This window comes from Pyxicephalus adspersus, chromosome 8 (assembly GCF_032062135.1).
Source record: "Pyxicephalus adspersus chromosome 8, UCB_Pads_2.0, whole genome shotgun sequence".
In the NCBI taxonomy this organism is placed as follows: Eukaryota; Metazoa; Chordata; class Amphibia; order Anura; family Pyxicephalidae; genus Pyxicephalus; species Pyxicephalus adspersus.
The window spans coordinates 30,263,254-30,289,093 of record NC_092865.1 but is presented as its reverse complement, the minus strand read 5'-3'; the positions used below and the strand labels follow the sequence as shown (position 1 = coordinate 30,289,093).

Here is a 25,840-nt window from a genome sequence, read left to right as displayed (position 1 = left end):
TGTCTGGCAGGGGTGCCTGAGACGTAATTCTGGCAGCACAGAATTAGCAACCCTAAAGCTGCATGCAAATGTCAGAGAACTATTGCTGGAAATGATCTTTCGTGATTGTTTCCACATCAATATGTGCTGTACAGTGCCATTCTGTTCTGTGGAGAGGGGGAATACCCCGCTGTGCTTTCCTTCAAAGGAGTGAACAACACTTGTTCCAATTGCTGTATAATGTTGAGGGGAAAGCTGTACACATGTCAGATTTACGTATGAGACCAGCACAATTGAGATGACCCTTTGTTTCTCATATCTGTAGGTAGAGGCCACTGTTAGCATAGTATGTATTTTACTTGAATACAGGTGAAAAGAAGAATATGCTGTTCACCTGAGATGATCTGCATTGAGCTGCCAAATTGTACATGACAAGCACACTGCCTGTAGGCAAAAATAAAAGTGTGTTCATCAGACCTTGTAAAGTTTGTTTATCCTGCACTGTAAAGATCTGTTAGAAAACTGTCACAAAGAGAAGTGCCCATGTACACTCACCATCATGGCATGGTTATTGGAAGATTATTATGTAAATTTGTACATTTCAGTAGGGTTTGTACACAGCCTTATATCGCCAAAGGTAAAATATATCATGGGCAGCATGGTGGCTCAGGGGTTAGCACTCCGGCTTTTGCAGCGCTAGGTCCCAGGTTAGAATCCCAGCCTGGATACTATCTGCATGGAGTATGCAGGTTCTCCCCATGTCCGCGTGGGTTTCCTCCGGGTACTCTTGTTTCCTCCCACATCCCAAAAACATGCAGTTGGGTTAATTGACTTCCCCCTAAATTTACCTTAGACTACATTAATGACATATGACTATGGTAGGGACATTAGATTGTGAGCTCCTTTGAAGGACATTTTTTTTAACCCGAACCAAGGTCGGGTTTATCGCTCAGGTGGTTAAACTAACAATTCTTTGATGTAAACCAATGATTCAAAAATAAAGAAATCGTGGGATGTGTCCTTTTCTAATAGACCAGTATTCACCCAGAAAAAAGTGAAACCACCACCAACCTATACAGACTGACTCCATAAATAATACTTTGTCAAAGTAGGAAAAAGTTCCAAATATATTATATATAATTGTGAGTTTGTTGCTCTGCAAGGATTGTGCCTTTAGTTTTGCAAGGAATGTCCCTATTGATTAAAGATGGCAGTAGGAAGATCAGACCATTGATTTATTCAGTAGCAGGTATTAGATCTTATGGACTTGTAAAAATGTGAGATGTTTATTGCTCAATTAAATAATTTGTGAATGTCTTGGGGGGGGCAAGTTAAAAGTAGTTTAGCCATGTGCTGTGCCAGATAAGTGTGCCACTAAACAACAAACTGTTACCAAACTGGTGTAGCCAAGCAGCTTTTGTATACAGCGCTTTGTTCCTCCTGTCAATCAAAACAATCACCATTGATGATTTCCAGTGATAAGTATAGTATAAGTATAAGGTATTTTTACAAGGCCAAACAAGAAGCCTATAAGGGGCCTTTTTCCTTTAGTTTTTGATTTCATAGTTTTGGATAGGTTATGGTTGAGTAATTCATAGTTACATAGTAAGTCAGATTGAAAAAAGACATACATTCATCAAGTTCGACCACTAGGGAAATAAACATATCCCCAATAAAACACCCCATGGACATAGCTGATCAGAGGAAGGCAAAAAAAAAACAACCCTGGAACAATTTGCTTCAACAGGAAAAAAAATTCTTCCTGATTCCATAAGGCAATCAGATATTTCCTGAATCAACGGTCCCTGTTATCTTTACTTTAAATCCTTAATACCCAGTTATATTCTGTGCTTCTAGAAATCTTCCAGCTTTTTTAAAAATAAACAATCCATAGTATTCGTTCCAGTTTTTGCTATCTTTGTGCCACTGGAGACCTTTCCCCTTACTTCTTACCCCAGAGGTGCATTAGGAGGTTAAAGGAAATCTCTTTTTATTCTGGAGATAACTCTGGATTTCCCATCACCATCATTATGATAACCATAGTCATCAGTACAGGTTGAAGAGTGAATTTCCACAATAGGGATACAGAGGGTCTAACCCTTCCTTCTGGTTTAGCAGCAGCTTTCATTTTGGGGTGGGGTACTTTCAAAACATCAGCCTTACATTTTCATGGAAGATCTGCTGTACCGTTTCCTCCAGATGTAGATATGGATTTCACCACTTCTTGTTTCAGTTGCTGAATTGCAGATTATAAAGTGCCATTTGTCCAGATGGTCTAATTGTGACACAGCATTAGTAAAATTCTGTTCTTACTGATTCAGGTTGAAGTAAAAATGTATTTAACTTTCTTCATTGTAAACTATCTGCAATTCTTGTTTTCATTACATTAGGCCTGCTGAGCTCTTTCACAGCACTAGGTCTAGTATAAATGTGGCAAATTTCGCTTCCAATCCAAAAAAAAAATGATTGGATTACTTGCCAGCTGATTGGAAGCAAGTGATTTTTTTTGGTCTTCAATGAGAAGCAGACAGATGTTGGTCAAGAAGCAGGGGCATGTTGGTCAAAAGTAAAGTTGTGTCAGATTGGGAGCTTCTATCTATTCTGCGGTTTGCCCCATCTCAGCCCATGAACAGAAAGGCTGAATATCCCTTACACTAGGGGTCCCCAACCCCCGGTCGACCATCTGACAGCTGGGTTACAAGAGCACGGAGACCAGCGGCGCTCCGTGGTTCTGGCCGGTGCACTCCCCAGCGGTGTCAAGAGAAGGATCCCGCTGGGGGGGGGGCACTGGCCAGAGCCGTGGACCATGTCTCCCACATGCATTGCAGGCTCAGGCCAGTGGGTGGGTTGTGTCTCTGGAGTGGTCGGGTTTGAGTGACATATGGCTCCCCACGCATGCCCAGTCCAGAGTCCCGTAGATTTAGTGGTTCGCCAGTTTCAAAAGTTTGGGGATCACTGCCTTACACAGGTGCCTTTATTTAGGTCTTTCAACTAAACAATTACCCAAAACATTTGGATTCAATTAGAAAAAAATAATAAATCCTGTGTGAAAGATGTTTGTGTGTAAGTATCTTATCAAAGATGAAACTCCAAGTGTAATAAACATAAAGTGATACTAAACCTTCTACAGGTCCCCGGGACTCCTGCCATACCAGTACCTACCCCATAGTGAGTCCTTCTTCAACAATGCAAGGTCGATGCCCTTTTTGTTGTACAACAGCTGACATTTCCCATTCTCTTTCCACTGTTGGAAAGTCACCGAAGGTAACATTTTTCAGAAGTCAGAAATGAGACCACAACATACACTACACTACACTACACAAATGCTGCAGGCAGTGTGCGCTAATAAAAAAATAAATACAGTGCAGTAGGTAAGAATTGTGACCCTAGGCCCAGATATTCAGCTGAAAGTAATAGGATGGGGATAAAGCCAGAACAAAGAAAAATAATGCCAAATTTAGAACCGTGTAAGCAGCAATCTTTGACATTTTTATTACATAATATATAATGTACAGTGCTGCGTAGTATGTTGGAGCTATGTAAATACTGTTTAATAATTATAATTTTTGTTTATGGACTTAAATACATTTTGTGGTTTTCTCCTGCCACTAGGAAATGTAAGCTTCAATATGGCCCCTTTTGGTTAACCTGCCCTCCTTTTGGGTGCTACTTTTGGGAATAAATTTCTTACCTAACTATACAAATACCAACTTTTCACCAATGACGTGCAGCATCCAACAGCAGGACGTATTAAAGCGGAAGTAAACCCAAAACTAACCCAAAACAAAAATATCACACTTACCTTCAATCCCGCAGTGCAGTTGATCCATTGGAACCTTTCTTCCATCGGGTCCCGCCTCATCCCGGTATTCGTCTTTGGCCTGGTGCAGAGGGAGCGCCACCATCTTTTTTCGGGGTTCTTCTTCCTAGGCTTCCAACGCACAGGTGCGAGATCGGGTGACGTAGATTGGGAAAAAACTTGCCGATCTCACTGCGCATGTGTCAGATCGTCAATTATTTTCCCTATTGATGAAAGGGCTCCCATTCATTCTTGACCGCCTAGGGGGGGAATTAGGGGGCAATGTTGCACCTTAAGAAAAAAAAAAAACAGAAAGGGGTTGTCTACCCTTTTATGTAAAGTGAAAATTCTGAGTATAGCTACGAAGACACAGAAAATACAAGGTGTCTTCAGGAATTTCCATAAGAAAATAGTATTTTTTCTACAACATTCTTCCTCTACTGTCCAGGACGCAATACAAGTGTCGGTGTATTGTGGTGATGGGTACTGATATGTGTTTAGGTAAACTGCAAATGTAGTATTCTGGACTGCAACAGAATGTGTTTGCAGACTACTAAAATGTATAGACTTTCTTATATGGATTCATATTATTATTTATTTTTCATTACCATATTTATTTTATATGCACTGGAAAATACAGCTCAATGTTTGATGGTTCATTTGGTATAAAATAGCCCTCATAGAACATAGCTTCTTCTTTCAGACGCTTTTCATTACAAGAACCCTTGTCTGTGATATATTCAGTTTTCATGTGCTTGTAACTCTGGAATGTTGTCTGGAATGTCAAAGAAGACTAAATTAAATTTTGTCCAGCATTTGGGTATATAAAAGCCCTTTCTCCACTGCTGCAGCTCCCAAGAGACTGTGATGTGTATACTAGATCTGACCATGCCAAACGCACAGAAATAAAGCATAAAAATATACCAGCAATGGCAGTAACATTACATGTCCTGGTTAATCATTTCCTAAGATAGTAAAATGATCATCTTGTTATCCTGTTCTTTTAGTCTCTAAACACAGATGGTATATACACATACCATCTCTCCTTTGGTGTACTGTGGATATATAGCCTGTGCAAGTACTTCCGGGTAATAGTATGTGATTGACTCCCATTCTCATCATGTGACAGCACTAAAATTTGGTGATCAGCCCAATGCTGTTATATCATAGTCCGAGCCCTCGTTAAGCTCTAAGCAGAGTGAACTTACAACAGGATTTATTTTTTCACCTCCTTTGTGACTGTATAAAGTAGTGGTCGCCAACCATTTGGTTGTCACAACCACTAATTTCACGGACTCCGGGCTGCGCATGCACGGGGAGCAGTATGTCACTCTAAGGGGAAGAAACTTCCCCCTAAGTGATGTCATGATGCCAGAACCTGCCCACAGGTCTGAGCCTGCGATGGGAGAGTGAGTTGTGATCCTACCACCCCGAGCCTGTGATCCGTACGGGGCACATGGTCCACGGCCGTGGCCAGGGTGCCCCCTCCCCAGCGGGGTCCTTTTCCTGACCCTGCTGGGGGGCGCACCAGCCAGAGTCGTGGACCATCAACATTTTCTTTCAGACCATCGCTTGGCGACCACCGGTATAGAGTAGTTGGAGAACAACGTGTGTCCTTTAAGTAGTCCTTTAAGTAAAGACTTCTTTTTTTCTTACTACACATCAGGCGCGAGATTGGGTGACTTAGATTGGGGAGAAACTTGGCAATTTTTTTTCCTATTGATGAAAGGGCTCCTTTCTCCTTGTGCAGAAGGAGCAGCCAAGAGCTTCCCAGGATCCGTGACGTAGGTATGCCGGGAGGCTCTGCGCTCCCATTCATGTCCAATGTCTAACCTTTTTATAAAAAGTAAACATTCTGAGTTTAGATACGCTTTAAACATGTTATTTGCATGTTGATTAGGAGGGGTGACTTGAACCAGGAAAGACAAACTATAACATATATATTTTGTCTGAGCTTTATTGTTACTTTATTTTATTTCAGCCTATAAGCATTTTCATACTAATGAAATCAATGCATATTTATATACCCAGATAAACTTGCAGCAATACAAAATCGTTTTTTATCGTGTTCTAGTCATACAGAAATCCTAGAAAATGATTATGTAATGCCATCAAGCATCTAAAAATGTCCAAATATTGTGACGTCAATTGGGCTTTATGGTTGGAAAAAATAAAGAAGCCATGCTGTGAGATGATATATTTAGTCTTTAGATTATCTCTGTAAATGTTTTATAGCATTTATTTTAAAACTAATATTTTTTTTGCACTTACAGACTATACATTTCGGTAATCCAGTAAAATATCTATAACAGTGTATTTATATTATCGGTGCACATAGAATAGATTTTTGTCAGAGCAGATTCTCCAGCATTTATTAATGAGTAATGGTTTCTCTTGGACCATCTGCAGGTATCCCTGTTATATCTGAAGGTTTTACTTCCAATTATATATTCCAGATGCTGTGCAAAAATAAATAGCTGAGAGATGAGCTGGTCTGTGCCAAATACCATCTCCAGTGCAGTATCTCAGCGAAGTACAAAACAGATGATTGTCAGGTCTGGAAAAAATTTGCCTTCAGGTTTTAAAAGCCTAGTTAGAAAGTGCTGATGTTACCCAAAGATGGATATAAGGTGTGAGAAGAACATATTGTGTGGTGTGTATGGTGCAGGGATTTGTTTCTTCTGGATAGGAGCCAGAGGCAGTTTCTGCAAATGTATTACCGCAGTATTTACATAGGAGTGAAAATAATCGGAAGTTACATAAAATAGTAATGCATAACTAACAATAGTGTACTCCTATACTGATTTTTTTTATTTTTTGGTCAGTTGATACCAGAATTGCAATTAAAACAAATTAGTAACCTATTAAATAATAGTGCTCACCTTTAATTTGGAGTTTTCCCCTACATTATTTCTTTTCCTTCTGAAAATATCCTTAGTCTTCCAATTGGCTGTCACTATTCAACCTATGTTCTGTGAGCCCAGGCTGTCACATATAGGTCATCAGATTGTGACTGCAGTATTCTCCCTGGCCTCTTTTACCTGGGCGCACCAATTAGCACTTTTCAGTAACCACCTGGCTGTTTTTGGGTGATTACTGTAATGTTAGGTCACAATACAGGAGCCACCACCTGCCTACAGCTTCTTCCCACCCAGCTTAAAAAAACATTTTTGGGAGGAATACTGTACTGGATAGAGAATTCATCCAATAAAAAATCCCTATTAGGGGGTGATGGAGGGAACAAAGTAATTTTCTTAGTGCTAATACAGGTCGACAATCGAAAATCCGGCCATCGATAATCAGGATCCTTCAGTTTCCCGGCATGAATTTTGTATCGCATTTTCAATACAGGGACTTCAGTACACTGTTTGGCCACTGATGTTTTGATGGGCCTGTTCTGCAGAAACAGCTGTTAAATCTTGCTTGCTAAACTAAATACACGTAGAGACGTCCCTGCTGCCTGCTCTCTGGAACTGTGCCAGATGTCCGCCGTGCTGCGAGAGGAAGGCTGGCCTGTGTGTGGAGGTAAGTATAAAAACAAAAATGCAGAATTTTTGAAAATCCGGCACACCTCAGGTCCGGAGGTTGCCGTATTTTTGATTGTCAACCTGTATTCCAAAATGTTACCTGAGAACAGATTGTTCCTAAATCTCTATTTAATCAATAACTGATAGGGCCATAGTGTGCATTCTCCTTCCAAACTAACAAGTTACCAAACTTCACCTCTGATATCAGAAGTGTAGAAGAAAAGCAAAATCTGATTTTTATTTCATGGTACTTTTGGGGGACCAACATAATTTCAAAATGTTCCATTTACAAAAATAAGATTGTCATTTAAATTAATTTGAATGTTCCTTACCTTCTCACTTTACTGAGGCAATAAATCCGTCTTGGATATTGGATACAATAGAGTATCCAGCACCCTGTCGTTGTAATGTTCAGTTCGTAGTTGCAATGGCTCTCTGACCATTTGATGAGCTTCTGGCAGGGGTCAGAGTTTTGCAAGTGCCAGAATGATCCCAGCTTAACCAGCAGACTGGTTCACTTATAAACTGAAAAGCATTTTTCACAATTAGTTTGCAATTTTTTTTTGCTCACTATTCTCCATGTAGTGTAAACTGGCGTAATAATGTAGAAATACCAATATTTCTCAAAGCCGTGAGCTGATGCATATGAGGGGCCTACAACACTATATAGGTCTATAACACCATATTGATGTAAAAAAAATTGTAATGGAATTGGAGGGATTGCAGGCATTGGAAATTAGTTGTATAGAAGCCAGCAGGATATGTTATTCCAGGGTTGGTGAGGGTTATACTTTTACCAGCGGAGAAAAGAGAGGACAATTCATGTCAACAAATGCATTAGAGGACACATTGGAGCACATTTGGGATGTTTGGAAAAAGTGAAGGTTCCAAGAACTCCTCTCAATTTATATACGGTGGTACCTCGGTATACGTCCGCTTTGGTTTAAGTCCAACTTGGTATACGTCCTGTCTGGACGCAAAAAACTTTGGTATACAACCTTTGTTTGGGATACGACTCGCAACTTCTCTTGAGACTAGCCGCGACTGAGCACAAGCGTCAGTATGTCAGATGCTATCGTTCAGTGAAGAACCCGCTCTCTGTGAATCGGGTGAATTTGGGTTTTGTTTCTTGTGCTTTTTAGAGCATTCATTGACCATGAGTTTAAAGTAAGTTAAGGACAAGAGTTAAGGAGAGAATCATAATCTGTTTGTTGAATGTCATATGGTGCACTTACATTTCACTCATTCTGGATTCGCACAAGCCTCAGTACGTCAGATGCTATCATTCAGTGAAGAACCTGCTCTCTGTGACTCTGTGAATCATGTGATTTTGTGTTTTGTTTTTGTGCTTTTTATAGAATTCATTGACCATGAGTTCTAAGAAAGTTAAGGAGAAGAGCCAAGCAATGAAGAAAATGGTTAGAATCACCATGGAGGTGAAAAAAGAGATTGTTAAAAAGTATGAAGGTGGCATGCGTATCCGGGACTTGGCTGCTGCATACAGTATGGCGAGAACGACGGTATCTACAATTGTGAAAAACAAAGAGGTTATTAAATCGGCTAACGTTGCGAAGGGAGTGAAATCTATTACGAAACAAAGATCAGAGACATTAGAGCATGTTGAAAAATTGCTTTTGATTTGGATAACAGAAAAACAGTGTGCTGGCGATAGCGTATCGGAGGCAATGATTTGCAAAAAGGCAAAACTGATGCATGCCGATCTTTTGAAAAACAAGGTAGGAACGAGCCAAGAAAGTGAAGTGTTTAAAGCCAGCCATGGTTGGTTTGATAATTTTAAAAAGAGGACTGGCATTCACAGTGTTGTGAGGCATGGAGAGGCAGCCAGTGTTGTGAAAGATGCCACCAATGATTTTGTTACAGAGTTTGGGGAATTTGTGGAGGCTGAGGGTTTTGTTCCCCAACAAGTTTTTAATTGTGATGAAACAGGCCTGTTTTGGAAGAAAATGCCTAACAGGACCTATATTACACAAGAGGAAAAGGCATTGCCAGGGCACAAGCCAATGAAGGACAGGCTAACTCTCTTGTTCTGTGGCAATGCAAGTGGGGATTGCAAACTGAAGCCTCTACTGATCTACCACTCTGAAAACCCGAGGGCCTTTAAGAAACATAAAGTGCAGAAAACTCAGTTACCTGTGATGTGGAGGTCAAACAGCAGGGCTTGGGTAACCAGAGAATATTTCAGCGAGTGGTTTAATGTTGTTTTTGGGCCAAGTGTAAAAAGTTATTTAGAGGAGAAAAACCTGCCTCTGAAGGCCCTCCTTATAATGGACAATGCTCCAGCTCACCCTCCAAGCCTGCAGGACTATGTGCTGCCAGAGTTACACTTCATCACTGTAAAGTTCCTTCCCCCTAATACAACTACTCTCATTCAGCCCATGGGCCAGCAAGTCATTAGTAATTTCAAGAAACTCTACACTAAAGCACTATTCCAGAGGTGCTTTGAAGTGACCTCTGACACAGACTTAACCCTGAGAGAGTATTGGAAAGATCACTTTAATATCGTCCATTGCATAACTCTTATTGACAAAGCCTGGCAGGAAGTTTCCTACAGAACAATGAACTCTGCTTGGAAGAAATTGTGGCCAGAAGCAGTGACTGAAAGAACCTTTGAGGGCTTTGAGGCTGTAACTATAGTGGACGATATTGTCTCACTGGGCAGGTCCATGGGTCTGGATGTGAGTGATGGTGATGTGGAAGAGTTAGTGGAGGGGCACAGGGAAGAGCTGACTACTGAGGAGCTGCAGGAACTTGAGAAGGAGGAGCACAAGACTAAGATGGATGCACTCTCTTCAGGCTCGGAGGAGGAGATAGAGGAAGCCCCTACTTCATTAATCAAGGAAATCTTTGCCAAATGGATGGATGTCAAAAACTTTGCAGAGAAGTACCACCCCAACAAAGCCCAAACAAGCCGTAATAGCAATGTCTGGAATGACCAGACAATGTCACATTTCCGAAACATCCTGAGGAGAAGGCAGCGGCAAAGTTCTATGGACAGATTTTTAGTAAAAGTCGAACCTGAAGATCCTGAACCTGTAGATCCTCAACCAGGTCCAAGTAGGGAAAAGAAACAGAGAAGAGAAAGAGAAAAAACACCAGAATTTCAGATTCCTGAAGTTTTACTGGAAGCGGACTCCTCTTCCACACAATAACATCTCCTCCTCTTCCTCCCTTATCAGCACCATCCTAGTAGGCACTCAACTCTTCTCAGCAAGGTAAGGTAAAATTTTCATTTATTTCATCTAATTGCTTTTGTATTTATGTATTTTAGTATTAAGTAGGGTTTATTTTATACAACCTCATCAATGTATAATATCCCAATAACAATAGGATTTTTTTTTAATGGGAACGGATTAATCATTTTCCTTTTATTTCTTATGGGAAAAGTTTGTTTGGTATGAGTCCAAGGATCTGGAACGGATTAAGGACTTACCAAGGTACCACTGTATTGTGGTTATTGGAGACGGTGTTTTTTCTTTCTCTGCTGATTTTTTTGAGTAGCATAGAGAAATATTCTGTTTCAGTTCTTTTTCGGTGTCTGATATACAATGGGTATATTTGACTATATACAGTTACGTCTATAAATATTTGGACAGAGACAACTTTTTTCTAATTTTGATTCTGTACATTGCCACAAATAAACTTTCAGCTTTAAGTCAGTGGGTTGAACAAAAAGATTGCATAAATATGTGAGGAACTAAAGCCTTTTTTTTTTACACAATCGCTACATTTCAGGGGCTCAAAAGTAATTGGATAATTGACTCAAAGGCTATTTCATGGACTGGTGTAAGCAGATAAAAGGCCTGGAGTTGATTTGATGGGGTGGGGGGTGTTTGAATGTTGAAGATTTTGCTGTGAACAGACAACATGCGGTCAAAGGAGCTCTCCATGCAGGTTAAACAAGACCATCCTTAAGCTGCAAAAACAGAAAAAAAAACATCCAAGCAATTGCTACAATATCGGGAGTGGCAAAATCTACAGTTTTGTACGTCATGAGAAAGAAACAAAGCACTGGTGAACCCAGCAACACCAAAAGACCTGGACGTCCACGGAAGACAACAGTGGTGGATGATTGCAGAATCATTTCCATGTCCAAGTCAGTCACCTGATCTGAACCCAATTGAGCATGCATTTCACTTGTTGAAGACTTAACTTCGGACAGAATGGCCCACAAACCAACAGCAACTGAAAGCCTCTGCAGGAAAGGCCTGGCAGAGCATTAAAAAGGAGGAAACCCAGCATCTGGTGATGTCCATGAGTTCAAGAACGTTTTATTTTCAGCTTTTTAATTTGTCCAATTACTTTTGAGCCCCTGAAATCAAGTGATAGTGTTAAAAAAAGGCTTTAGTTCTTCACTTTTATGCTATGGTTTTGTTCAACCCACTGAATTAAAGCTGAAAGTCTGCAGTTCAACTGCATCTGAGTTGTTTCATTTAAAATTATTTGTGCTAATGTACAGAACCAAAATTAGAAAAAAGTTCTCTCTGTCCAAATATTTAAATTGACCTAACTGTATACTATATGGGTATATTTGACTTGTGGATCTAGTTCTGTTGTGAATGTTGATGAAGTGATTGATTTTTGTGTGACTGTAAATGATAAGATTGATGGAATTTTCATACAATTAAAGAACTTGATGGTTTCATACTTAGGGAAGTATTTGGTAAAGATATGGTGTGATGCATACTGCCATGTCTATTGCATCTGTTGTTGACCACAAATATGATAAAAAGGAAGGAATCCAGGAAGGTATAAAAAAAAAAAAAAAATAGTACTTTTACATAAAAGGCCTATAAAGGAGAGATGAAAGCTCATAGGATTACTGAGTATAATAATGTGTGTTTACTTGAGGTACCCAAAGGACCATATAGAAAAATTGGGCTGATTTAAAATTGAGAATGGAGACCTAATTTTTACAGGTAGTCCCTGGGTTACATATGCGATATGGTTCGTTCTTAAGTTGAATTTGTATGTAAGTCGGAACAGGTACATTATTTTAATAAATGTAATTAGGACAGATTTTTGTCTCAACATATTATCTATCAACATATCTTCACTGTGAGCTAATCACAAACAAAGCAAAAAAAGAAAACTTTATGGAGTCTAGACATTCATTAACTTCTGGAGCAAGCTGTCCTTTGATATGCAAAAAGAAACAACTGCAGAGTTTGTCTTGGTCATTGGAGTTACAAGAGGCTGCAGAAATAGCTCACCAACCTAAGATCACCCACAACCTTAGCTGTGTTTAGCAAATGATTTCTTCTCCAAGTCATCCAAACCTCCCCCCCCCCATCAAGCCCCCGTCCTGCATAGAGCGAGCATGGAAGCCCCATTCAGTATGTTCTGCCTAAAGCTACTGAGACAACGCTGTGGTTGGAGGAGAGGCTGTTTTTTTTTTAGCGCTCCTCCTAATTCAGGATCTTGGAGCAAGCCGGAAAAATGCAGGTTTGGTTATTTGGGGGAATGTAGGTTTATAGCAGCTGTGGCCAAGCACGTAGCATTTTTAGAAGACAGTACCGTATGTATTGTTTTCATACTGTATGTATTGTTTCATATATTGTTTTCAATACATTTCCTTTAAGGCCAAAGTGTACTTTCAATGCAAAAGTTTCCAAGTAGCTACAATTCCTAAATTGTTGTGACATCTGTAATCCATTATCTCTATTTAGCTTTATTCACCACACATTCTTTAGTTAGTAAAGCCTATTAATGCAAGAAGGAACATTGACATATTACTGTAAGGTGAGTGCCAACCTTTCTTGCCCTATACATAAAAATTTAGCATATATAGCATTCACTTAAATATACCAGCATGTTTCATTTCGGGCTGCTGCACCATTGCTATAAACATTTGTTTTTCACAGACAAAACATCGAGACATCTTTCCCGTGGGATCATTTCAATTGTTTCCATGTTGCAGCTCTTCCCAGAGCATCTTGGCTGAAATACATCTGAAATGTATCTGTGATATTATCCAGGAGGACGCCAGCCGTATCATTCTGGCACAAACTATTGCAGAGCTGATCGGTCAGAATCTATTTCTTGGAGGAGGTCATGTTTTTCTGATGATTGTTATTTTTTGGACTGATAAAGATGTAGATCAGTAGCAGATCGATGTTTGTTAGGAATTACTATAACTAATAAATATACGTTACAATATCAAAGAAGCTGAAATCAATAAAATAAAACTTTAAATGAGTAGCTCAGTTCAAGAAGTGTCTCTCTATGGATGGGGGGTCTGAGTTTGAGAATTTGTTTTTTACTGCTATCCAGGTTCTCCCCCAAGCACCCCAAAGCTATGACAATCCAGGTTCCATCTTTATACATAACTGTAATTCTTTACTTTTTTTGAATGTATGTAGAAAATGCTCCAAATGGCACATAATAGTATTTCTCTGCTTGCATCCACTGCAATAGAGCAACTGTACCAGTACCTTGACGCCAAGAGGGCAAGAAAACCTGTCATGGGCCTGACAATGCTGACCTCTTATGAAAATGCACTTTGCCCAACTGTCGTTCAAAGAATACTCGCTTTAGTGTTTTAGTCACTGAATAGGCATGCAGGACTTTAGAACCTTCATGATTTTTCTACTTGGATATCAAAGCCAGTACATTACAATTTACAACTTGTGTGAGTAATGACTCGAAGGGGAAATCCGGTATTCTCAGGTTTTCGGGAAAAATATCACTAACGTGTGACGAGTGACGATCATCTAGATCCCCTAAAGCACTCATTGGTTCTCCATCCTGACCACCATGTCACCACTGAGTTTTGAGGGATGTTGAGGTCAGAGGAAGTACCAGTGAAAACCTCAGGGGATCCAAGATATGGGCACTTCCAGAAATGTTGTTTCCCTATTATACCCATGGGGACCATTTGTCAATAACAAAGGAGAGTTAAAGGCACCTGACATCAGGAGAGGTAAGAATTTCCTTCCTTTTACTTGTAGAAGAGTTCCCTCAAACCCTTTTCATGTGTGCCAGGTTCTATTTATTGATAGGTCTGCTTTAAGGGCACAGTTTCCTAAGAAAGCTTTCACCATCCTTTCTAAAAGCATGCCATCTCATTTCATTATTATCCAAATGCTCCTGAAACAATAGTCCTTTCTGTACAGGTTTCCTAAGAGAGCTGCTGAATGTGGTCATTAAGATGTCTGTGTGCAGCACTTTGTGCAGCAGAATACATTTGTGATTGCGTTTCTCTACAATTACAGGAGCCTGGAGAAAACTAAAACATTTGCCAATCCCTTGTCTGTATTTCCTAATTGCTGTGTGTCTACAAAACAACATATTTTGTTCCATGTTCCAACAATTTACATGTTTTTTTTTCAGGAGGATAAAGATGGCACCCGAATGAAAGCAGAGATGAAGAGGCTGAGGCTGGTTAAAAGATGCAGACCCCCTGATTGAACACCATTCATTTAGCTTTATAGCTGCGTGCAGGTAGGTGTATTCACAACAGCTTATTACTAAGACTAAAAGGCACAACTGAGTTTACATAGAACAGCCGTGTCTGTGAAATTGAACTGTAATGACTCTTGGCTTGCACGGACATTATTGCATACTAAAGACAGCTGTGACCAACACAAGTACAGTGGCATGGGCATATCTGTAAAGTTTACTACAGGACACATCACATGCTTCATAGGATTGTATTTTCAAAAGTTAAAGAAAACTAAATATAGGGACTGCCAGTATTGATCATTGTGACACGGATTCTGAACAAGAATACAGATCTGCATTTGACTTTACTGGCTGTTCTTGTTTGGGATCTGTGACTTCCATTAGTGAGGCCTTAGAAATTCAGAATAGAGGTTATCTCTTATAACCTGTTTCCCTTTATTACAATTCTTTCATAGGAATATCTGCTAGGTGTTTTTTTGTTTTTTTGAGACTTCTCAATCTATTTCTGATTGATCACATTACCCATGTGGAGGTAACACTTTTTATTACATGCAACTAAATATTACAAAACTAAAAAAAAAGGTTTGGCTTTAGCTCTATTCCAAGGATGCTTTAGTATAAAACTGTGCTTCTATGTCCATAGCCTATATACCACACCTGACAAGGTGTGGTATTGTATTGTGTTACCTGTGTTATGCTATGATTGACTGTTTACTGCCGAAACTAAATATTTGTGCAATGAAAGTAATAGATGAGGGATGATATTTTGCATTACACAAATTACTTGTCCTGCAAGCACATACAATAATGCAGCCAGTTGTAATCTACTAAAACTTACTATAGCTGCCAACATAGAGCATTATAGGGAACTTTATTGAATTTTCCTTTCCATGTTCGCAAACCAGACACCTTATGGTACCAGCATTGATCCCCTCCCTACAAAATCCATTATTAATTTAAGTTACAAATGTCAATCTGTTTTGAAATTGTGAAGAACAAGGAAGTGGTGCTTTGTTATCAATTAGACACTTTTTATATACAGACCCCATGGACAGTAGTTTCTTCCATTTATGTACAGGTATTTGCATTTTCCCATATATGTCTGTAAAAGTTCCTAATTGCTTTTTGAGCTTTGGGGTTTGGATTTACTGGTTATTTAATGCTGTATTCAGCAAACAGAAGCAGTCCTGTGCATAGACTGATTTATTCTGGGGTGAAAGGATTAGTAGCACTGAATGTCTTTTTTGTGTATTTAAGATGTATTTTATTACTCTGAATGTTATAAAACTTCCTGTAAATCACTTTCTATTTGCCCTTTTCTCCTTTCCCTTCCGGGCTATTCCTTCACTTGTCACTTTTTTTGTAAGCAAACATTGGTAAAGAAATATATTTCTCCTCTAGCTGTAAAAGTAGCAGCATATTTGGGTGTAAATTTTAGAAAGGGCTGAAAGAAAGATTACAGAATTGTGTTAAACACAAACACAGATTTACTTATAAATTGTAATTTGAGGATAAATGTAATCCTAAAATGAGGGAACACCAGTAATGCTAGAAATTCAGTACTTGTCTTTGTTCATTTTTCAATTATTGTATACATTTGGACTTCAGGAGTAACAATAGATCACCAAACCATATATACATTGCCACTGGGAATAATTAGTGATTGCTTTCAGGAACCAGCAAGCACTGTACAGACAATGCTGTTAGCTCTATGGAGAGGGGAGGACAAACTGGAGGAGCCTAGCTGCATCCTCCCCAGCAGAAAGCGTCAGTAGTCCTCATCTGTCGGTCATTCAGTGATTTGGCAGGGTGGATCAGTGAGTTATACCAAAACACAGCAGTACAATCATCAGATTTTCACTGAAAACAAACATTTACAGAAATACCCTTTCTGTATGTAGCATACAAAGTTATGATCTTACAAAATACATTTATGATATAAAAATACATTTTCCAATGACTGGACCGTTGTATGTTTATGGCTTTGGTGGACTGCATGGCTGAAATGCCTGCATCAGCATCTTGGGGTGAGAGGGCCAAGACATTTCTGAAGGTAAAATATGCATATGGACTGACCTTCACCAGTTATAGATTACTTACTTTTAATTACTAACTCAGTAATTAATAAATTTAAAAAGAATAACTAGTGTACCAAAATTTGACTTACCGGTATTCTCAGCATCTTGCTCAGATTATACTATACTATTATACTTATACTATAGCACTTAGGCTGGGGGCAGGACTTGGAGCCAATCATTTTATCTACAAGCAGTTGTATCGACAAAGAACACACTAAACAGGGAACAGATCGATGGTCTCCTCAATCTGTCCCTGCTCTTTCAATGTTCTGTCAGAAAACTGGAGAACAGAGAGGACAGCAAAATATGTTTAAACTGTGCTATCTTCGGGAAGTTTGCTGTCCAGCCATAAGTTGGGGCAGTAAGATAACTTACAGACATATAACTGCATTAGAGCAAAGACAGATCACCCCCTCCCCCACCTGTGTTATTCAATTTGAATGGCTATTTATAAAAAAAACTTTCTTTCTATTCTATGTACCATTTTGCATAGTCATAATAATGGTCATGTCAAAAAGACAAGGTAGAACATTTTTTAAAAAATAAATGTAACGCGTTATCTTTTCTCTAAGAAACCATTAATTGTAGGTTTTTTTCTTTGTTTCAGCTACCTTAGCTTGGAGCCATGATAACGGTAACAGAGTTAAGGTTTTTGGCGGACGCCCAGAACTCCTATCACATTCTGAAGCCATGGTGGGACGTGTTTTGGTATTACATCACAATGGTCATGTTGATGATTGCTGTTCTGGCAGGTGCATTACAACTTACACAAAGCCGTATGCTTTGTCTTCCCTGCAAAGCGGAAGTGGACAATCAGTGTACACATCCTCTAGAGCAAGTAATCAAAAGAATTCATGTGCCAGCTGGTTCCTATGAAAAAATGGGTAATGCAACAGGAATACAGACTGATTTGGACCGCCAACAGTATTCTTATATCGATGCCGTGTGCTATGAAAAACAGCTCCATTGGTTTACAAAATTTTTCCCTTAACTGGTGTTTCTTCATACTATTATATTTGCCATCTGCAGCAATTTCTGGCTTCACTACCCAAGCACAAGCTCCAGACTGGAACATTTTGTTTCCATTCTGTATAAATGTTTTGATTCCCCCTGGACAACCCGAGCTTTATCAGAGACTGTTGCAGAACAAACTGTGATTAACCAGACACGTAAAAGGTCACGCCTACTGACTTCCTTATCTTCCAATGCCGAAGACACAGACACTGGGAAACAACCCCTACAATCGGGGGTCGAAGCCACTGCAGTAGAAGACGATGCTTCAGGTGTGTTAGACAAAAAAGAAGGAGAGCAAGCCAAGGCTTTATTTGAAAAAGTACGCCGGTTTCGCCTTCATGTTGAACAAAAAGACATCATCTACAGGCTATACCTGAAACAGATTATTGTAAAAGTGATTGCACTAATAATAATTATTACTTACGTTTCATATTTTTTAATGCATATAACGTTTGAAATTGACTGCATAGTGGATATTCAAGCTTTTACAGGGTACAACAGATATCAGTGTGTTTATTCTCTTGCTGCAATTTTCAAGGTTTTGGCAACATTTTATGTTCTCCTTGTGTTTTTGTATGCGTTTGCTTGTTTTTATAGTCTGTGGTGGATGGTAAGAAGTTCATTAAAACAGTATTCATTTGAAGCAGTCAGAGAAAAGAGCAATTACAGTGATATCCCAGATGTCCAAAATGACTTTGCATTTATGCTTCACCTGGCTGACCAGTATGATCCCCTTTATTCCAAACGCTTCTCAATATTTCTGTCGGAGGTTAGTGAGAATAAACTGAAACAGATTAACTTGAACAATGAATGGACGGTGGAGATGCTGCGGAATAAGCTAACCCGGAGTTCTAAGGACAAAGTAGAACTTCATCTTTTCATGCTGAGTGGGTTGCCAGACAATGTCTTTGAACTCAATGAAATAGAAGTTATGAAGTTGGAACTCATAGCAGATGCCAAACTGACGCCAATGATTACTCAGCTGGTTATGCTTAAGGAACTTCATATTTACCATTCAACTCTTACTGTGGATCTACAAGCCCTGAGCTTTCTAGCAGAGAACCTTGAAACTCTGCATCTGAAGTTTACTTCCTTTGAGAAGTTTCCATCTTGGATTTTTCATTTGAAGAACCTGAAAGAACTGTATTTAGCAGGACTTCTTGATAATAACAGCTTTGCACAAATTGAAGGACTTCAGGACCTGAAGAATCTGACAACCCTTTCTTTGAAGAGTAGTGTTCCTCGGATTCCTCCTGTAGTTACTGACATGTTGCCATTTCTTGAGAAACTTAGCATTAATAATGAAGGAAATAGGCTGTTGATATTATTAAGTCTGAAAAAGATGATAAATCTCACCAGCTTAGAACTAATCAACTGTGATCTGGAGCGAATTCCACATTCCATTTTCAGCTTAACTGAACTGAAAGAAATTGACTTTAGAGGAAATAACTTTAAGACTGTTGAGGAAATTATTAGCTTTCAACATCTGCACAAACTGACTTGCCTAAAGTTGTGGCACAACTCTATCGCCTACATTCCACTTCAGATTGGTGCACTGGCCAACTTAGAGCAGCTTTACCTAAACCATAACAATATTGAAATGGTTCCACTTCAGCTATTTTTGTGCAACAAGCTGCGTGTCCTGGATCTCAGCTACAACAACTTAAGTTTCATCCCTGAGGAACTCCAACATTTAAGGAATCTCCAGTATTTGGCCGTGACAAAAAATAGCGTCAGTATGTTTTTACCAAAAAACAATTTCTTTTAAATTCACAAATAGTGACATAGCCACAATTTACTGTAGGCAAATTAAACACTATATGTGTATATGCAAATGACAGTTAGATAGAGACAGTGACACAGGAGCATGCCCCGGGCATTATATTCTTGTGTATTTCAGAACAAATAAGTTTTTTACCTGTTAAGCATGGATACTATAGGGTGGTGAAAATGTTATTTTATTATTTGCTTATTAGACTATTTGTTACATGATCCTTGTAAGGAACTTGCGAACTCATTTGGGAAGTTCATTATTAATTTTTATAATGTATCAATTAAGAAAACCCCAACTTTAGATGTATTGTTACTACCTTCTTTACCAGCAGTATTAGGCGATCATTACACAGAAACACAGTATGTCATTCATGTAATGATGTGTAAGCACCATTTTGTCCCGAAGTACTATTAGCTTAGGCCAGGGGTCAGCAACCTTTACTATCAAAAGAGCCATTTTGCCTCCTCTTCCACTAAAGAAAAATAGTGGAGCCGCAAAACATAACACAGTTTATAAACTTTTAAAAGTTTTAATATTTTTTTAATTTTACCTGTTACAACAAGTGTGCATGTGTAGGCCTACTTTGAAATAAATTAAACACTGAACTATGCCCCTAGAAGCCTCCAGCTTCTAACGTATCATCCTGTTACATTTTAAGCTGGAGGCTTCTAACGTAACAGGGTAGATTTTTTTGATGGGCAGAGTTCTTTATGTTCTGACGATGCCTTAGCGATGAAATTTTAAGGGGTGTTAGCCACAGGTGTCCCTCATTTGCAGCTTTAATTTTGTTCACCTGTACCCCCCAATCTTGAGTAATTGGGGTTCAGATGCTAGAAGCCTCCAGCAATGTGTAACAGGGTAGATTATTTTGATGGGCAGAGTTCTTTATTTTCTGACGATGCCTTAGCGATTCAATTGTAGGTGGTGTTAGCCATAAGTGTCCCCCACTTGTACCTCTATTTTGGTCACCTGTACCGCCTCCCTCCCGTTCCACAGAAATTGAGGTTCAGATGCTAGATGCTTCCAGCAATCTGTAACAGGGTAGATTTTTTTGATAGGCAGAGTTTTTATGAATTTCTAGGAGGTGTTAGCCACAGGTGTCCTGTACTTGCACCTCAAATTTTTTTTCACCTGTACCCCCATTTCCAGATAAATTGGGGTTTAGGTGCTAGAAGCCTCCAACAATGTGTAACAGGGTAGGGGTTTTTTGATGGTGGAGTTTTTAGGAGGTGTTAGCCACAGGTGTCCCCCACTTGCACCTCTAATTTTGTTCACCTGTACCCCCTTCCTGTTCCAGAGAAATTGGGGTTCAGGTGCCTCCAGCAATGTGTAACGGTAGATTTTTTTGATGGGCAGAGTTCTTTATGTTCTGATGATAGCCTAACAATTAAATTTTAGGGGGTGTTAGTCACAGGTGTCCCCCAGATTTTTTTCATTAGAACACCGGATAGGGAATCCCCCTCCTCCGCAGTGTCTTGAGAGGAAGGGGATCCCCCATCAGAGATCTCCCCGCGGCAGCCGAAGGGAGCCACACCAAGGAGGCTGAAGAGCCCCATGCGGGTCCAGAGCCGCAGGTTGCAGACCCCTGGCTTAGGCCAATGTAATGGAGCACACTTGTGGGGTCTGTTCATGATAGATTAAACTCACCGGATATGTGCTGGTAACTTTTTGTCACCGAGGCCAATATATATGTGAGGTAACAAAACATATTTCGGCCTGACTATAGTCACTAACATTCTTTTCTCCTTTTTTTTTTTGTCTGTTTTCTAGATTGAGACACTGCCAGATGGGCTGTTTAAATGCAGCAAGCTTCAGTATTTGTTGCTGGGAAAGAACAGCCTGACCAGCCTTTCCCCACTAGTCGGAGACCTGACAAACCTTATTAGGATAGAGCTGGTAGGAAACCAAATTGAAACCCTTCCTCCTGAACTCGAGTCCTGCCAGTCACTGAAACCAAGCTGCATTATTGTGGAAACCAACGTCTTACATACCCTCCCATTATATGCAAAGGAGAATTACAAATCTTCTCACAGATAAGCAGCTTGAAGGTGAAGGATCAGTATTGTGCTTTTCTTGATTTGTTAATTTAACATAAAAAAATGAAATAACAGAAATGACAAACTTTCTCTCAATTCAAAGTAGTGATATGTTTTTTTTATGTCTAGCCATCACTTTTGTTTTCTTGGTAAAACAAACCAACTCATGTAAAGTAGACTGATTTTAGACCTTACTACATATCATTAACAACTATCAGGTTTTAAATCATTCTGCATCTAAAAAATTGTTTTAATCTCACAAAAATGTTAAATAGAACACTTAAAAGTATAAAGACGTAAATAACGGTAGTTGCCAAATTAGTAGATTAAGGAGGAGTTACTGTAATAATAAATGGAGGGATAGAAAAGACCAGAAGTGTTCAGAGGGCTCCATTGCATCAATAACACCAAATACACGGCCTGGCCACTTGAATTTAACTACGCAGAAAGGTTAGAGCTGCGTCAGTCGGTCAGACATAGTTTCAGCAATATGTTGTGCCCAAACAAATAAGGTCAGCAGACTACCTGAATATGAATATGTTTTTTTTTCTTTCCTGAAGGCCAGGATTCATGGGACACCATTGTCTTGCATGGATTGGCCACCACAAAGACCTTAACTCCTCTGAGAATCTTTACGATGCGCAGGAGAAGACTTTGCTTCAGTCTGGGTCTCCAATCATCCATTTAAGATCTAAGCCAAAAATGAATTCAACTGGACAGGATTAAACATTGTGATGTTGTATAACCTTATCAAAACAATACCATGGTGAAGGCATGCTGCAATCAAAGCAGACCAACAAAATAATAGATTTGTTTTTCTTTTGGACAGGCAGCATGTAATATCCATATTGTAATATCGCACTCCAACTTTCCAAAATGATATAGATACATTTTTAATACAGCCAGCTTGTACATGAAAAGGGTAATCCATAAAACTGAACAAATATTTATTATTTGTTAGATTTTTATAATTGGAAAGGATCTTTCACAATCCTTTCCAACGAAAAAAGACTGAAAGATGCATGAATGAGCCATTCTGCTCTATGGAGAGGGGAGGGAGAGAACAAGTGAGCCGCACCCTGTTGCACTCTCTCTCCCCTTCACTTGTATTATGACTGTTCGTTGTTCATAGATCCACCAAGACAGATCCATGAACGACGTCAGACGAGCGCTGTACACTTGCCAGACTCTCCAGCAAACCTGGAATAGCTAAAAGCAAATAATGTTTAATAAATCCATCCTCCAGGAGAGCTTTAATAAATAAGGCCCATTGTCAGGATCTGGAACCCAGGGCTGATTCTTTGTCTGGCAGTGGCTTTTCCTACTGAGCTCCCTGAAGTGTAGGAAAACTGCCTGATCTCATAGTATTTCTTCTTAAAACCTATTGTTAGGATGAACGTTGAACTTCCCAGTTTTCTCCAGACTTCCTGCTTAAGCCATGCCTTTAATTTAGATTAATATGCTTCTGCCAATATCTTGCTGCTGCTTTTGCATCTCCTGTACCACTGTTCATGTACAATGTTTGGCAGCTGTATTACCAACCACTCTTCATCATTCTTTGCCTCAAAACATGATAAACCTGGCTAGACTATGCTTCTTCCTTGTTCCTGTTCTGTCATAATTATCGTGTACTGAATTCAGCTTATTTACCAGTGGACTTGCTTGTTGCTGTAGCTACTGGTCTCCAAACCTGTTCCCAGGTCGTGACACACATGGACCTAGAAGATTCTCTACCAGGCAATGTTTCGGTTATTTTCAGATTTACCACTTTATAAATAGACCTCCTAGGCAGCATGCACCTGTTTAATTATTGTCACTGGAAACAATCTTTACTGATCATTTTCAGTGACAGATGAACGAAGAAGCAATGTACTATGGGGGGGGGGGGGGGAGAACGAGCTAGTGGCACCCCACTGATCTCGTTTCCCTTGACTTGTATTGTAGTTTTTTATAAATCTGTCAGGACAGATGTAAGAAAGATGTCCGGCAACCTTTGTACGCATGTCAAGTTCTTGTCTGAGACAAGCCCAACCGTTTGTATCAAGCCAGAATCATCTGATGTGTTTGCAAAGCCTTAAAATTGTATTTCATACTTTTTTTAAATTGATAGCTGAGAAACCATTGTACCTACTGGCTTGCTGTCAACATATCAGTCCTTTTTAATACCATAAATCAATGTTGTATTAGTATCAGTGAATAGGTATTCAAACACATTATTTGAAGTTGAATTTACTTTTTTTATTTATAATTATAGTGACTGCTGATGAGGCTGCTGGCATGAACCTGAACTAGATATGGTCCAATTATGCTTTGGTATTATGGTAACTCTCCAACCTTTTACCATAAAATCAGAAAACGGGGCCACCAGCCTATTTCAAAATATGCTAAATATGCCACCAAATTCTCAGACCTATTACTCTATTTTATGAAAGTATTATAAAATGAAAGATCTCTTTCATGAAAATTATGTTCTTCTCACTTTTCATAATGTTCACGTAAAGGTAATGTAAGCAAATCTGATATAATGTTTTTTCTTTTAATGACTGTGAAGATTTAAAAATTTTTGTTGGGCTCTACCAGATTCTGAGCTTACAAGAAAAACTCCAACTGTGGATCTTCGAGTTAATTTTTTTTTTCTTTTTTTTTTTTAAATGAAAGAACTGTATTTAAAAGGATCCTCACAGCTTTGCATAAATGGCCTACATAAATCTTAATCATCCATTAATGTTTTACTTGAACCACACTTTTTCTTTGATTCTTTCTGTGATTATGTTGAAATTTTATAATAGCGTATAAAGTGAACAGGCTGCTGATACCAAGTCTTAAAAATAGGACTTCACCAGTTTAGAATAAATCAGCCATAGCCTTGAACAAATTCAGTATTTCATTTTTATTATGAATAATGTTCAGGTGATTGGCTTTGAAGGAAATAATTTCAAAGCAGATCTAAAGTGAAAAAGACGCCTTTACCTTTGCAGATGCCAGGTTTTCTGGATCGGGTCCCGCGTTTTACTGGTGTTCTCCTCATCTTGGCACGGAGGAAGCGGTGGGCGCCGCCATCTGCTTTCCTCTTTTTCCGCCTTCTTCGTACATCACCTGATCTTGCACTGCACAGACATGAGATCGGGTGATGTAAATGGGGAAGATAAGCGTGCCGACCTCACTGGGCATGTGCATTCTATTTACCACCCTGGTGGTCTAATTATGTCAGTATTTTTATGCCAAAAGGGTGCATAAAAATACTGAAACCTGAAATATAACTGTACAGTAGCATGTATAATTAATATATATATATATATATATATATATATTATAATGATTCCTTTGTATTGGATTTAATACAGGTATTTTATATTGAATCCAATACAAAATAATTTAAATTTCCCGCCGCGCCTCTTGCACGCATCAAGGCAAGCACCGATGTCACTGGGAACTCCCGGGGAACGTCAGTGCATTTGCCGGCGGAAGATCGGAGGAAGAGGACCCAGCCCGAGGATGGGATCTGACAAGCAGGAGGCCAATGTGACCAGGTAAGTGTTTTTTTTAATGTTTTTAGCTACCCAGAGTGTGGCCTGGGGTTACCGCTTTTAGCATGTTTTTTTTTACCCTGAGCCACACTGGGGATTACTGCTCCAGGTTAAAGAAAGGACTCTTTGTTGCCTACATTATACTTCTCAGAGCACATGTCATGCTTTAGTACAGTAACTACCTAAACCCTAACAATATTAAAAAATCTCACTTTGTCCCTTTTGTGCATCTTGGATTTTAGGTTTGATTTTAGGAAATCCCATATTTTTTATTACCAGTATAGCATATTTTTTACATTTTAGAGGTATGCTTATCTTTTATTGACTACTGTTTGTGTGATATAAGCATATAATAAATAATAATACATTTTTATGACAACTGACAAATTCTAAATAATATGGTTTATGAATATATTTGGGATATATTTGCTGCTCTAGGTATGTTACTAATAGTGGTTGTATGTGCTTTTTACATAAATATTAGTGTAATTTGTGTTTCCATTTTGTATGATAAATTATGTCAAGAATTTGTTAATGCATTTTAGTTTCTTTTCACACTGAGCATTTTTCTACTGATTGTTCCTATATGTTTTGATGTTTTAGATTTTTATTTTAATGCAAACCTGTGTGAAGGGCACCACATATCCAAAAGTCTTTGTTTTATTTCACCAGAAACATGGTGCG

At 39.0% G+C, this 25,840-nt stretch overlaps 1 protein-coding gene across 1 annotated transcript; it reads left to right on the top strand.

Moving 5' to 3' along the window:
- Window positions 1-10,513: 10,513 nt before the first annotated feature.
- Window positions 10,514-24,304, top strand: LRRC8B (leucine rich repeat containing 8 VRAC subunit B). Its single transcript, XM_072419910.1, is given in 4 exon segments — window positions 10,514-10,538; window positions 14,656-14,766; window positions 17,413-19,551; window positions 21,364-24,304. Coding segments are annotated over 2 exon segments (2,388 nt in total). The 5' UTR covers window positions 10,514-10,538; window positions 14,656-14,766; window positions 17,413-17,430; the 3' UTR covers window positions 21,631-24,304.
- The last annotated feature ends 1,536 nt before the right edge of the window (window positions 24,305-25,840 follow it).